We start from the raw sequence: 15,920 nt of genomic DNA, 5'->3' as shown, positions 1-15,920 counted from the left end.
CAGTGGTCCACGCTACTGAAGATGCAGCTCTAATCCATCTCTCAAGCTCTTGCTCCCCTCTTCCCTCAAAAGACCCCAAGAAAACTTAAGCTCCTCCACTTGGGGCAGCAACTCAGCCCTGGCCCAGAGCGGGCACTCCACCATTTTTGGGTTGAGAACCATGGTCTTTGACTTGGAGGTGCAAATTCTCTTTCCTGGTTCTTATTTACGCTCGCCTGTAAACTGCTTCAGTGTGAGCTGGACGCCAACGCCTGACGAAACCAACGGAACCACATCATCCACAAACAACAGAGAAAAGATCCCGAGATCCCCAAAGTGGTCTCTGAGTGGCCCTGAGAAATGCTGTCCATAAAAATGATGAACAGAATCAGAGACAAAGGGCAGCCCTGGCAAAGTCCAGCATCCACCGGGAAAGAGTCCAACTTATTGCCGGCAATGCAGACAAAGCTCCCGCTGCAGTTTCTACAGAGACCAAATGAGAAAATATAGAATTCAGTATTTCTCCACCGGGGCTTTATTCCTGGCAGCACAGCTGAGCCTTTGAAGGAAAGTAGTGCTCCAGTAATGCTGCATGTGTGAGGAAATAACTCAAACACATGGTCCACTCAGTAGCTTCTGCTGGATCTCTGAACTGCATCTCACAGCCCATTTTATCAGCGTCTCACACCTCATTTCATGGGTCAGTCACTTCTTGGAAAGTTTTCTGGCCACATTTATGTAACACTGGTGCTATTTCAAGGAAAACCGACAATGATGCAGTTATTCAGAGTTAAGTTCGGCACGTGGAGCTGACAGAATATGCATCGGCTGATATCAGCAGGAATGTTCCCAAGAGAACTGCTTCCATACGCATAAAATCAAACGTGAATAAATAAATGCATTAAATGAATTAAATAAATATGAAAAAGGTAAGTAATTAAAAAACATTAACGCCAGTATTTCTAAAATCTTGACAACAGCCCTGAATGACAGTATTAAAATGCAGCTATACTAATACAATGTTCTTTTTAGGCCAAATAAAGAGCAGCAGAAGAAGAAGAAAGTCCCACATGCCAGACATCATTTTGTAAATGTCATTGTCATCATTTTAAAAATGGCTGAGCTTCACAGTTACACTCGTCAAGGACGGGTCCAGGGAGGCATGAAAATGACAAGAAAACAAGTCAGACTGCAAGAAACAAGAAAACAATCCTAATTAGATTAAAGAGTGTGCAGAGGAATGAATGTGAACACAGGACGCATGGCAGAGGCCCAGAGAATAATGATGTGATGCCAGACTTCAAATAACATCTGGAGCTGGCAGAGCACCAGCAAACCGAGCATTCAGAAGGATAAATAATGAGGAGTGTGGGCAGGCAGGCACATTATCATGTTAGAGCTGATCTGAGAAACAATATACAGAGAGGCATGAGGTTAGGGTAAAAACACCTAGATCTGACCTTCTCCTGAAGCACCGCAGAGAAATACGTGGACAGACAAACATCACAGCGACGTGACCTTCGAATCTCGACTCCCTTATTCTAAATAATCAGCCTCTCGTTAACCACATGAGCAAAACTGAGGTCCAGTTCTATTTCATGCATGCAGCGCGTTCTGCACCCACAACGATTTCTGTCAGGAAGTTTGTTCACAGCAGCTTATTATGTCTGCACATCTGGCAGTAAAAGCAAAGATATAAGTCATAACATTAATCATGGCTTTGTTCCATAACAATGTGAGAGTGTACATGGATAACAGAAGCCAGGAACTGAAGCAGCTACAGACATGTGAAAAAATGAATACACCTCGTGATTCAGTAGCTTGTAGAACCTCGTTTAGCAGCAGTAACTTGAAGTAATCATTTCCTGCGTGCCTTTATGAGTCTCTCACACTGTTGTGGTAGGATTTTGGTCCAGTCTTTTGATTCATTCGTGCACAGCTAAGGTCCCACCACAGCAGTCTGGACCTTGACTGTGTTTGGGGTCATCGTCCTGTTGCATGACCCAGTTTCAGCCAAGCGTAGCAGTAGCAGCTCTTTAGCTGTCAGACTGATGACCTCACATTTGACTCTAGAATATTTTGGTATACAGAGGAGTTCATGGCTGACTCTGTTAGTGCGTGATGTCCAGGTCCTGGCTGCAAAACAAGCCCAAAACATCACCTCTCCAACATTGTGCCTACAGCTGATATGAGGTGTTTGGTTTTCTCTAAATTTAGTGGTGTGAATCAAACATCTGTACATGAACTTTTATAGATAACTGAGGCCTGTAGACTCTGACATGTAGCTCTTGGAGTTTTTTTACACAGTCTGACCTTCGGGTGAATTTGCTGTGACATCTACTCCTGGGAGGATTGTAGCATTGTGCATTAATATGTTAATGCTACATTAACACAATGTCAGTTAGTGCATGTAGTTTAATTAGTGATTCTAAATTACCCATAGGTGTGAGTGGTTGTTTGTGACTCTGTGTTAGGCCTGCCTCAGACTGGCGACCTGTCCGGGGTGTACCCCGCTTCTCGCCCCATGGTAGCTGGGACAGGCTCCAGCTTCCCCTCCCCTGGCAGCCTGATAAGGATAAGCTAAAGATAATGAATATATGGATGGTGCAGCATATGTAAAAAAATAAAAAATTGGGCTTATAAAAGGTCATATATGACCAACAGTATCAAAGCTCATATAATTAAAATTCAGGGCAAGAGTTTTGTGGCACAACGGTGCAATGGTTTGCCCTCTTGTCCCATGGCAGAAAGGTTTGTGGTTCAAACCTTCTGCTCGACTCAGGTCTGCCTGTGTGGACTTTGCTTGTTATCCCTGTTCCTATGTGGGCGTCCTCTGGGCACCCCTTCTTCCTCTCAGAGTCCACTTTGCCTGTTAGGTTAATGGGTGATTCTAAATTGGCCGTAGGTGTAGATGTGACGCTGTGTGGTTGCCTGACATGTCTCTTTCTATTAACCCTGTGACAGACTGGTGACTTACTAGAATTTGATTAGCATTTAATCAAGCTCTTTCCATTTTTTATCCTGGTTTATTATCAGTATCAACATAATGTAGGCTAATGCTTTATTGTATTACAACGGGGGAAATCTGGCAACACGCCCCACTTTGTCAACCCCAATCAACATACTGAGCATATCAAGTAATAGTTCTTATAGTTAGATTGGTAGTTATAGGTATCCAATACAATTAGTTAGTTAGTTAGTTTCCCATGGCCACATGAAGTTATAGTTATAGTTAGTTAGTTAGTAATGTGATAGTTCTACATTCAGTCTAAACACAGTTCAAGTTGTCAAATGTCAGTTTAGTGTGTTTAAACGTTTATTATTTATGTTTTGTCTGCTTCACATATGTGATTTGTGAAAATATTACATCATTCATTAGATATAGAATACTATAAATAAAGTTTGTTCAAAGTCACACATAAAGAACCAGAACCAAATCTTCACCTGTTTCTGAAAACTTCTGGAGCTTTTTGGCCATGTCGATGACATAAAGCGCGGACTCTGGCGCCACCTGGCGGCCATTAGCAGAACCACACACCTTCACCTGTAAGAAAAAAAAAAAGATGGATGCAGCAGTCCAGAAATAGCTCTCACAAAAAAGCGCACAGTGCGTCAAAGTCCAGTTCCGGTTATGTGACGCTTCTCACAGCTCTCCCATGGTCACACACACGCAGTTTTATAAAGAGCTGTGTTATTTCTGATCGTTTAGTCTCTGTGGGAAAATGCAAATTGTTTCAATTAGCATTTTCAGGACCTTTGTGCGCTTTCTCTTCCACCTGAACAGCGCGTTATATGCACAAGGGCTTCATTAGGGGAACAGAAGTGGGACGATTCGCTGCCTTTCTGCAGTAAAAACTCTCTTTATCATATTTTTACGCTATTTTCTTGGTTATATCACTGATTTAATTCAGTTTCAAACGTGCCTTGTGTCCCCTAAAAGACAAATGATTTCGTCCTTTATAGTTTGCACTGGTGCTGCCTTCCTTCATGGAGTTCATCAACCTCATGAGAACATTATAAAGGGCTTAAAGTTTTGTGAGGCTCCTGCATTATTACACGGGAAACGCCCTTTTTTAAATATCGTGTCCACTATGTCAAAAAAAAAAGTGGATTTACAAGCAGAATATTTTCCCTGGCATGGTGTGATTTGGATTGGTGTGAGTGAGTGAGTGTCAGAGTCAGGGAGGCGGGAGGGGGGGCACATAGTGTGTCTCTGCTGTGACTGTGTATCACTTCAGATGCTCAGACAGAATTAAAAATGCGCTCCTCCGCCTTGTCGCCGGTGTTGTGCGCATTTTCTTGACAAGCCCGTGTTCCCACAGCATGGTGCTCGGACTCGGAGGCTCGGCACCCTCTTCGTACATAACCATCAAACTCTCGCGGACGCTTAATTAAGACAGCAGACCGCGCACAGCGCCCCGCAGCACCTGTTCCCACCTTCAGATAGAAGGTAAGTTTGTTTTTGTTTTTTTGGAATCGGAATTTGCGTTAAAAAGAAAAAAGAAAAAGGGAGACAGGTGTGACTGGCTGTGAAGATTAAAAAATAAATAAATAAAATAAATAGACTGCGTGAAGTTGGAAAAAAAAATGCAGAGGTAGTTCCTGCAGAGTTGGCACATGCAGCACGGCTCCAGGCTCCAGTGGCTGTATTAATATTTTCTCCTCCCTTTTGAAGGTCCCCTTTCTCTTCTCAAGTTCAAAGCGCGTCGGCGTTTGTTGTTTAACGTAGTTTCCGGTCAGCAGGGGACGTCTCGGTAAACAATGCAGCTCGGTGATTCACGCGTGTGCGTCCCCTCGACATTAAAGTTTTTGCCAATTAATCAATTAGTGATTAGGACGGTCGGAAAGCGTTGCTGCAGGGGGCGGGTGGGAGTGAGGCTGATGCACGACCCAAAGCTCAGAGTGGAGGTTTCATGGAATTAATATGGATGTTTTTAAATGATAATAACAGTTTGGGTGTAGGTGTTCATTATTCTCAGCCACAGGTCTGCAGTGTGTACTCGGGCTGCTCCTCTTTCAACTTTACTGATGATTTTTCCTTCTGTCTCTCAGTGTTTGTGCTGCAGATTTCTCTGTGTACAGCCTGAAAATTTCAAATTACCATATTACCTCAGACAAGCAGAAGTTCAGGGCGTTTTTTTTTTTCATTTCCTCCAGCACCTAATCAAACCAACCACCCACGAGAAATAATGCAAATTTTCATCTCTGCAGGTTTTGGAGGTGAACTAATGACCATCCATCCACCCATCCATCCATCCGCCTGGCTTTCTTTTCTTTTCTTTCTTTTTTTTGGCTGAGCTGCACCTTCACGAGGCATGCCAGTGTTCAATTAGCCACTCAGACTTTTATTTTTGAAGTATCTTGATCTCCTGTCTCCCCTCAGAGGGCAAAGTGAATGTAATCTCACACCAATGGACTGTTACATAACTTTAAAACTGAAGTGCCATCCTGCCTGCGTAGGAGTAGATGTGATGTTCCCACTTCCTTGCTGTTGTTTTGCTCGTTAATTCTGAGAGGCGCATTACTGTAAGTGGCGTTTTGTGACTTTACATGACTGCTGTTTTTTTTTTTAAATTAGTTTTTATTTATTTATTTTTTAAGACCCCCCCCCACCCTTCTTTTAAATGGAGATGCAGATGAGGCCACGAGCATTACTGATTGCTTTGCGAGTCGTTGCTGTGATTATGCCGTCCTACCTACAAGAAGTCTGTGATTGCTGAATGGTGGACTGACATGTTGATTTTGACCAAATGTGTGCGTATATATTTATGTGTGTGTAGGGGGAGGGGGGGGGGGGGCTGCTTTCTGCCCTGTGTTGTGTAGGAGGAGTGCGATCGCAGAGTGCCCAGGCATGACGCTCAGAGCTGTTGGACAGAGTTCAGTCCTTTGCTGAGCAGCCTGTCCTCTGTGCTGGAAACGGTGCGCAGACAGACACATTACAGTAACCTGACTCATGTATATGGCAGGCTTCCCCTCTTCACTGCTAAGAAATTGTGTCATCACCTTGAAACACAAGAGAGAAAAAAAAGAAAAAAAAGTGCTCACTCCTGAAGCAAACGTCCACCATTTTGAAAAGTCTGGCAGATATATAAGGATTGCTGGCAGAGGAGACAGTTTCTCCACTGAGAGCGTTTCTTACTGTTCAGTAAGAGGCTATTTTGGGCACCAAATCAAAACTTTATTAAAGATGTAATTAGCTTTTTTTTTTTTTTAGATATCAACCATTTCCCATCAGTGTGTCCCAGCAGTATAATCAAGTTAAGCTGCACTAACTTAGGATGTAAGACGCTCGCTTTCCAATGCGAACGCCTTCTCCAGTCAGCTTGAGTCAGATTAATTTAAATGCACAGTAGGGCAGGGCAGCACTTTAACAGGAAAACAAATTCTCAGTAGCACCCAACGCTGCATGCGATGTGATACGAGTAAAAAAAGTTGTATTTTTTGTAAGTATATGCAAAATGGGGAAAATACATACTCCTTATCCAACCACGGTCATGACGGTGCTGCTGGAGCTGTGGTCACCACCCCAACACCCTTAGCTTTTAACAGAGAGAACTTAAAGCACAACTATGATACTTTAAGTTGTATGAAAACAGCAGATATTAATGATATTGTCTCACTGGTATGTTTGGTATAGCTCTCTGTTTATAGCTTCATATTAACCACAATAAGAATTAACAAACACAAACAAAAACACAGCTTCCAATTTCTTCATAATAATTAGTGCAAATCATTTCTAGAAAAACATCTTTTTTTTGCATCCATAAGCTCGAAGTTTCAAGTGATCTTTTCAGAAACTTGAGTCCCAATTTCCAGGTTTTATCTCAAAACTTTGACTTGCTAATGCAAAACTTCTGAGCAAAAAACTTGAAACTTACGACTTACAGATGCCAAAAAGTGCTTTAGTTTGTCAGCAGCAGAAACAAACTTCAAGTGAGTGTGGTCTACCGGTGGTCGAAACACGTCTTAATGATGTCATTGATCTTTATCAGTGTCAGTAGTTCTCATTAGAGGTAGAGGGGAGGTCCCCAGATATCGTCTTTATAGTTGCTGATATGATTGCTGCATTCGTAACGTTATCGTAAAGCTTCGCCTGCATCTAAAGAGGCAGCAGAAAATAACACACCTACATAACCACTTGAAAGAAACCATGACTGAAGTGATCAGGCAAACACTTTTGTCGTACTGCACACGTGCACTCCTCTACCTCGCAAGCAAATATGTAGTATTAACAAGTAAAAGGTCACGGACACATCACAAACTACAGAGTGCCTTTTGTGTAATAAAAGATATATCCCCAAATGTACGCCTCTATTGGTTTTGGAGTTGAAATTAATCAGTTCCTCCTCAACAAGTTATTGACAGATGGAGTTCTGAAAAACAACATTCGAAGTACAAATACTCCAAAACTGATAAGACATGATGTGATCAGAAGCTCTGCACTGCCTCATTTTCATTACTTCCTGGCTAAGACCACAGATCCTGCCCAGTCTCCTCATTGTTACCGTATGCACCACAGCGCTGATGGAGTTGATGTAAAACGGCAGGATTTGGAGGATACCGTTTAGTTACTTTAAGCTGCGCTGAATATGTTCTTAACTATCAGGAACCTGAGAAACACACACTTAGTGTTTCCACCTGTTTCATGCAGTGTAATTAATATAGGAAGTGTGTTGTTATAGTCCTAATATAGGTGTGTTTCTTAGGCAACCAGACAGCTTTTTCCCTCAGGCTTGAGCACGTCTGGTGGATAAATGCTCCAAGGTAAATGTTCAAGACGAGAGGTTTAGGGCTTACCTACACTGACTCAACAAAACATTACAAAATAAAAGATTTGAATCTGGTTCACGGATTAAAGACGACGAGTTTGCCAAATCTGACTCATTAAATATGTCAAAAAACATATAGTTGACTGTTGTTTTTTTAAGTTTATTGTGACAGGACTTTAAAAAAATCAGTAGGGGTCGTTTAATAGAGCAGAACTTGAAAACCAACAGATCTGGGTTGTCGTCCTCCTTCCCCGGCTTCTTCAGAGAGAGTACAGTATTAATGCAGGCTTTTGTCCTCTTGTGGTCACTCTAACACAATCTGAAAATGAAAGATGAAAGTGATCCCTCTTTGTCGTTGTCAAGTCCGCGCTCGTGAGATTAAATCCACGGTAGATATCGCAGGAAAGCCGGAGAATTTAAATACAAATCAAATGTATGGACGCACATTCACACACTGAAGTCTTATCAGCAAATAGTTTAGGAAACATTTTTTAGTTCTAACTCATGATCGTCTAGTTTGAGGTTTCTTTCGGGGAAAGTGTTTGATAGAATGAAACTAAACTTTAAAGTTCCTAATCAAAGTCTTAAAAAGCTGCTAAAACTGATATTAGCACAAACTCTGCGAGATGCTGTATCTACTCAATCAATATCTTCTCCAAAGACCCCTGACAAAGCTCAGCTTTTAGAGATATTATTCACTCCCGCTTATGGAAAAACCTCTGACATTACCTAACAGTCCTTTACAAAAATACCATTTTGTATGAAGAGCTCCTCATGCGTCATTAGTTACACTGTGAATCACGCAGTCATGCAGAGGTCAAGCCCGACCAGAAAAAAGGAGGAACTGCAATGCTGAAAAGACTTTTTTTAAGGGTATGGATCCTATTGTTTCCAAGCACATTTTGGATCGCAGCTTTAACCGCAGTCGGGATAAAGAGAGATTAAGAAGGAGAGGAGAGGTGTTTCGCCTTGTTTTTGCTGAAAGCGGTGTGAGAAAATCTGGCAGTCGCGTGGTGAGATTCCAGTTGTTATGTGTTTTTGAGAAGTGACAACGGCAAAGTGACAGCATCTTGAAGAAAGTTGGTTTCCAGTTTTCGTGGGAGACAAGTGAATGTGGCCGGGCTGTTATTCTGGCAACTTTTCCAGCTCTTATTATGAGGAAAATGCAAGATTCAATGACCTGTTCAGATGGACAACTTTGGCACTCCAAGTCGAGTACAGGCTTTCCAGATAAGCTCCAAACCACGGTGGGAAAAAGACACAGTGAATAAGATTTGCAGTAAATTCAAACCTCAGTCAATACTTTATCCACTGATTAATTGTATAGAATAATAATAGTCACTGCTCACAAATAGTCCACACTTTTTAGACTTTCTCAAAGCTGATAATGATCATCCACTTAGTTTTGTTGTGGGACCACAGACTGTATAAGAAAACAGATGAGGCCACTGTGACGCCACCTACTGCCTTGTGAACTTCTAGTCTTGTTTTCTGGGGGACTAGAAGCTAACATGCTAAAGACAGACAAAGGTTAAGTTTTTCTTTGAACTTTTTTACATTCTTTTACATTTTACAAAAATTCTGACAGTTTTGAGACGTATTTGCAGACACTGAAGTTAAGATAACAAACATTAGAAATATTGGAACGTCTGCTTGTTCGTGATTTTTGTCTTTTGTGTTTTGTTTGTTTTTGTGCACAGGCAGGATAGTTGGTTGGCGTCTCTGACTGGCTTTTCCCGTGCTGTGCCACATATTTGAATGAGTGGTTTGAATATGAATTTACCTGCTAATACTATCAAGCTTAGTTAGCAAGGTGCATGGGTAGCTCATGACTCACTTAGAAAAAAGCAGCATACATGTCTAATGTGGGCTCCAGCACATTTCCTTTGTGGACCAGCTGAAGTCAGCTGACTGCTGGCTCTGAGGTTTCCTGCTCTTCCTGGATTCACCCAGCTGCATCCTACACTATATGAGTAGATGTTATATGAGGCATCATGAATGCTTTCCAAATCCTAGCTAATAAAAAGACAGCAAAAAGGTGAAATATCAGCTAAAATTCACATTGATGACTCCTACCAAAGTTCTTCTGGAAGCAGGTCCTGTTACTCAGCGGCTGCACTGAAACACATTTTGAAGCATTATCAAATTCAACTTTAAATTTAAATCAGGATATTAAAAACATATCTGATTAAAAACATTTTTTAAAAGTTTGCTTACTTTTACCACAAATAAGACTTTAGAAGGTTTTCTCCTCTTCAAGCTAAACCACTCGTGATAAAAATGCTTTCAGTAAAGATTTGATTTTATTGGTTTAGTTTTGAGCTCTTTGACTGGTCCTTCTTGGGTTTATTGGCCAATAGCTGTTCTTCTACAGCATTATGTAGCATGGTCAAGACTTAGTGGATTGGCAGTTGCTAAAGTCTGTTCTGAGCATGCGTAAATGCACTCACGTAAGTTTATTAATTTGTTATTTATAATCAATATTAGAGAATACTTATAGATATCAACAGCTGTATTTGTTGTGTATATTGTTTCTTAAATTGCTAATGTCTAAACTTGCTAGTCTGGGCTGTATGCTAACCACCGCTTGGTCAGTCAAATTAATGTGTACATTTCTGAAGAACATTTATATTATTTATATGTAAATAGTCTATAAATGCTGCTTATATGTGCACACACATTCAAATCACATATCAGAATATTGTGGTTACGAAATAAGCATTTAGGATTACATTAGGTTAAAGTTCATTTGTATTTCGAAAAAGCTTTCTATGGGCCTTTGGTGCCCTCTGGTGACACATGCAAAATGGACTGGTCACCTGGGAAACGGATGTACTTTATTGTTTTGTCGTTTTTGTCCTTTATTTGTAGCCAGAATACAAATACGGTACAAATAGTGCCATCGTGTACTATATGCTTGTAGTGGTTTTAATTATTTGAACCTTCAAGGCATCCCTCCTGTTGCAAAATTCTCACACAAAATTCATTGCCTAATTATTTTAGTGCCGTTTCTCTTTCTTACAATGTCTCTCATAGTAGCCAGGACCTAACCTGCCAGTTACCAAGGATACCACAGCCTGCCCTGCAGCCGTTTAACATCAATCACTATAAAATGTACCGCAATATTGTATACTACCCAGCTTGCATTATCTGTAGAGTATAACCTTTGATTAACATGAAGTTATTATTAGAAAAATTTCACAATATGAAAAAACACAACTCCAGCAGCACATCACATTATGTAAGCTTTAAATTTCCCATTTAAATGTTTCTTCTTACTTTCCTGTCCTCTCTTCTTCCACACTTCCACATCTTTTTCCACCTCTGACAGTTTTACACATTAACATGTTGTTTCTGTTTTTTCTGTCCCTGTGAAATACAGTGTTTGTACCTTTAGCTAGTAGACACATTGTGTCAAACTGCACAGAACAAAAATGCTTACTCGAAAGTATTTTTGTATCATAAACTGTAAGATTTAAGTACTCATTAGCTGAAGGTGCTGGAACACTGGCCCACTTTATCCCATGTGTGTACCCACAGACACAGATACCTGCTAATTAGTGCTAAGTTGTCTTTCAGCTGCTCCCTTATTAGCAAGCAGTGTTGGGGTTGTTATTCAGTAAAGGTTACGTATTACACATTAGTCACTGCTATTCTTGAAAGTAATGCAGTACATTACTTAACTATTCCACAGAAAAAAAGTAATTTGTTACATTACTTGTTAATTAGTTTTCACGTTACTCTGTAACATGGCTTAAATGCGTTGTCACATAATAACCAGTTAACAATATAAACCTGAGGCCACAGTCCCGCACACCAACACAAACGGTTATCCTAGTGAGCAAACATACAACATCTTTGTTTGAGTATTTAAGTCTGAACACAGAGCAAAGTTGAGAATCTGAGACTTTAATGCGATCAATACATTAGAAACATGAACAGGTAGAAACTCATCACTGCCTTTGTTACCTGTTGAAGTTCAGCCTCTGGCTGCTGGGCTGGGCCCAGGACTCAGCCTTAACATCACTCTTAGTTATTCACTATAGCTTTGTGTTAGCATGCGGTAAATCTAACTGTAATGTGATTACAGTTAGAAATATGTTACTGAATTGAAAATGTGTTACTGAAAAATGTAATGGGAATATTCATAAAGGCACCAACACCAAAAATATGTGAATTTCACTGACTTAAAATAACATAGGTGAAAACCTAGCAGAGAGCTAGCATAATAGCCCGCTGTGTTAGCATCCACCTCTCTAATAATGATAACTTTCAACCTTTCAGACAAACATGACTCCTTGTACAGTTGATTAGAGGGAAACATTTGCTCTCAAAGTGAACTCAAGTTTTGGCATGTCCACATTAAATTTATTTTACTGCCCCAGGAGCTGCTGCTTGGCACTACTGTGCGAGTTACTATAGCTAATAGTTTAGCTAACACGTGCATCTACTCCAGCCAACAGCCAGCTCTATCATTCAGCTGGTGTTTCTGTTCACCTGCTGAATTTAGTGCTAACATTCACATACTTTCAGCTCTGCTTTTAGTCACTCCTGAGAAAAATATCTGTATGTTGTTGTATTCAGTAGGTGCTTTTCAGAGTTTTTCCTTTTTCAGGGTTAATGACTGCTGTAAATGTGTACTATATCTATACTATACTTTATTTTCAGTCTAAATGTGCTTTTATACATAGTTTTAATAGGAGGAATTCAATACTGTGGACGATCTTTTTCATTTCTTATGTTTAAATCATGCTTCATTTTATTTTTCTGTCTGAATGTGCATACTTATCCAATTTGGGATCTGTATCAAATCTAAAAATATCCTATATTAGATTTGCGCCTCATAATAACTGCGGTCTCCACACCTCATATTTGCTCTTTTCAGTGCTAAACACGCAATTATTCACGCCAAATTATCCTGAATTCAAATAATCATAAGATTTTAACATGCATTATATCCGTAAAGCTGCCACCAACAAAAGCTGAATGATTATAGGTTGCAGGCTGACCTCTGTGTCACACTATGGACCAAAAATGGAACAGTTAAATGATTTGACATCATAATGGATTACATTTAGCTTTTCTCTCATTACACACACACAGACACGCATCTCTGGTCTGACAGAACTATTTGTGATAATGCTCCTTCTGAATCACCACATCAGTTAACCGATATGCTTCTAAAATTATGAAAATTCACAGTTATGCTAACAGTCCTTCTTCTCTCCTACAGCCCAAGTGTTGCTTCTGACTCATACTAATGCCTTTGTACTACTTCGTCATGCACACACACACATACACACAACACACAGCTCTCACTTCCTTGTCACTGGCCCTGAGTGCCTTTGCTATGCCGCTTATGCAGCAGGCATCAAAACGGACACCTGTCATCAGTCAGCAGGCCCCCGTGCCCACTGTTGCCCCCTGTGGATACTTATAGCCCACTGCAATTATGTTGTTCCATTAGTCATCCTACGCATGCAGTGATGGGCTGCTGGCTATACTTATCCACTGTCATGGTCACTCTTATGCAAATGAGAGATTTTACAGACTGATGAGAGAGTGGCTGGCGTCAAAGCAAGAATTTATGCTGAACGTTAAGTACACAGTTGTTAGTCTGATTTGTGTTTGTACCTCTGCTCGAAATGTTAAGGCTTCGACTATTATGAAGTTAGAGCTGGCGTATGCTGTGTATATAACAGTGTGTAGTTACATTCATGTTGATAGACCACTGGCCACCGCTCATAACTCCAGCAATGTGGCCGCCATACTGGTCAGAAAAAACAAATATAAATTAATCGCAATACATTAATGCCTGTACACATTTTTCCTGCCACTATCCTCTTCGGAGCAGGAAAACCTTTTCTGCTGCAGCAGTAAGACACATTGTCTGAAATGACAAGAGAAGAGGTGTTGTGGTGACAGTGGGTTGCAAAGAGGCTTGCAATAAGCAACAACTGATGTGAGCTAAAAAGACTTAAAAAGCATGTTCTACGCTACATTTGCCAACTGAATGTAGAAAGGCTTATCAGCTGAACCTACAGCTGATTTGGGTTAGCACTGAGATCAGCTGATCTGCTGGAGTGAATGCTATACAGGTGAGGACAGCTATTCGGCCTATGAATTTTATAGTTTTTGTCAAAAGTCATTTTTAACAGTTAAGGGATTGTCAACATAGTATTTCTAAACATTCTACTTTTCTTTAAGCATTTTCTTTAAAGCATTTCTAAGAATTAATGAATATTTTTTTCTATACAGTTACAGAAAAAATGAGATGTTTATTGAGCCATAGCACAAACCTCTAATTGTGCAATGATGTGGTTTAACTTTGTGATGCTCAAAACTTGTAAAATCAAATTAAAAGTATGGCTTAACTTTCAATTTACACACAGTATAAAACCTCCAGCATGGGTTGGAGCTGTTTCTTGAAAAAGCATCATGTCAAAAACAAAAGTAGTCAGTTTAGACAGTTTAAACCTGGCAGAGGTGGGAAGCCAAAGATTTCAAGGACTCTGGAAAGAAAACTACTGACTACTGACTGATTAAAGGGCCTCCTGGAGAAAGATTATGTACTCTGTAAGTGTGGCACAAGATCTCAGATGACCCAAAAACTATGTCTCTTTGGCCACAGAGATGCTGCTTATGTTTGGAGAAAGAAGGGAGAGGAAAACAACTCCACAGTGAAACATGGTGGAGTATTATGTTGTGGGGATGCTTCAGAATATCTGAAACCAGGAATCTTATCAAGGTGGAAGGAATCATGACAGAAAGATATGTGAAGATTCAGAAAGAAAAACCCAAGTCTTCCAACACAGCAATGACCCAAAGACCTACCTTCAGAAGACCACAGTGAACATTACTGACTAGCCTGCATAAAGCACCAACTTGAAAATCTGTGGGGTGAACTGAAGAGCAAGGTCTGTGCCAGAAGACCATCAAACCTGGAGGAGCTTGAGAATTTCATCAAACAAGAATGGGCTGGGATTGCTGAGGAGACGTGAGTGATACTTACTGAAAACTACAACAAACGACTGCAGGCTGTTATCCAGCAAAAAGAACACACAACTGACTTTCAGCATCAGGGAGGTCAAAATTTTGATACCATGGGGAACGTGAAATAATGTAAGCATCTAGGATGTTTGGAAAATCTGTGTTAAACTTTCCTTGCTCTGTTTAACAGCACTTGGGAAAAATACATTTTCGTCTGTATGTGATTAATAAATGCGCACAATAACCTGTTAATTTTTATTATTAGTCATGTTCATTTGTCGATGGTAAGCTGCTATAAACGTGCAGAAATCTGTGCATCCTGTGGATTTCTCAGAGCTGCAACATCAGCGTATATCCATGAAATGTAATGTCCCTGCTAAATGTAAAATCTGTAAAAGATGATTTTTAAAAAAAAGGTGAATTTCCAGCACCTGCTTATCAAAGACTCCAGATGGAAATACCGTATGTAGGATGTAACAATGAGCAAAGTGCACGGCACTGCTATCTGCTTTCAGCATTACTGTCGCTGCATGTTTATTGGCTGGAGTTTACATTTGTGAGAACTCGGTGGATTTCACTCGGTGTGGCAGAAGTTGAAGGCAGCGTAGCCGCATCAGCTCAGTGAAAAGTGGGTGGGTTGTTGAGATTTAAGTTTCCGCCTCGTTCCTCCTCTGCTGCCGTCTCAGGAGCCTCTCTAACTTTCCCTGGACTTATTGCATTAGGGTTTGTTTTTTCCCCTGTGAATAGCTGGCAAAATGCGAAGTACTGTACTGATGATTTAGAATTTTCTTTGACGTTTTTGACAGTGCATCAATCACCAGCAGCATTTCCCATCTCATTATTTGGGATAACTGATCAGGCTTGCAGATCACAGCTTGCAGATGTGTAAATCGTGGAGGTTTCTGCTTAACTGGACGCCTGCGCTGCTTTGCTATTACTACCTCTGTCATTATATGGCTACATCCACCTACACATAAAACTCAGCTGAAAACAAGTTTATGAGTGTTCTCTGGAGGCTGCTGAAATGAATGCTGGGAAATGCAGGAGTCCACCGTGTGAAGCAGGAGGGAGGATAAAGGGGCAGCATGCAACAAGCTGGGACAGACTGATTTCACATTTCAGGAGGGTTGTTTTTTGCAATACTCTGGATTTTTCATCAAGTTTTTGGTTATAACTAATGTT

The 15,920-nt window shown here is 40.6% G+C and overlaps 1 protein-coding gene across 2 annotated transcripts in view; it reads left to right on the top strand.

The window, feature by feature from the left end:
• Positions 1 to 4,149: 4,149 nt before the first annotated feature.
• The window catches only part of rin1b (Ras and Rab interactor 1b), a 41,677-nt gene continuing 29,906 nt past the window's right edge, over positions 4,150 to 15,920 (top strand). The window contains exon 1 of one of the 2 annotated variants that reach the window (XM_005453167.4): positions 4,150 to 4,429. Coding sequence is in view for 1 of the 2 variants with exons in the window: in XM_019356891.2 (XP_019212436.1) it covers positions 8,903 to 8,995 (93 nt within the window). In the remaining variant the exon portion in view is untranslated. Of the gene's footprint in view, positions 4,430 to 8,640; positions 8,996 to 15,920 lie in introns of those variants that run through there. The other variant, XM_019356891.2, reaches the window with a different exon arrangement.

Source organism: Oreochromis niloticus, linkage group LG3 (genome assembly GCF_001858045.2).
Source record: "Oreochromis niloticus isolate F11D_XX linkage group LG3, O_niloticus_UMD_NMBU, whole genome shotgun sequence".
Lineage (NCBI taxonomy): Eukaryota > Metazoa > Chordata > Actinopteri > Cichliformes > Cichlidae > Oreochromis > Oreochromis niloticus.
Note: the sequence above shows the minus strand (reverse complement) of the source record. Positions and strands in the feature narration are given on the sequence as shown.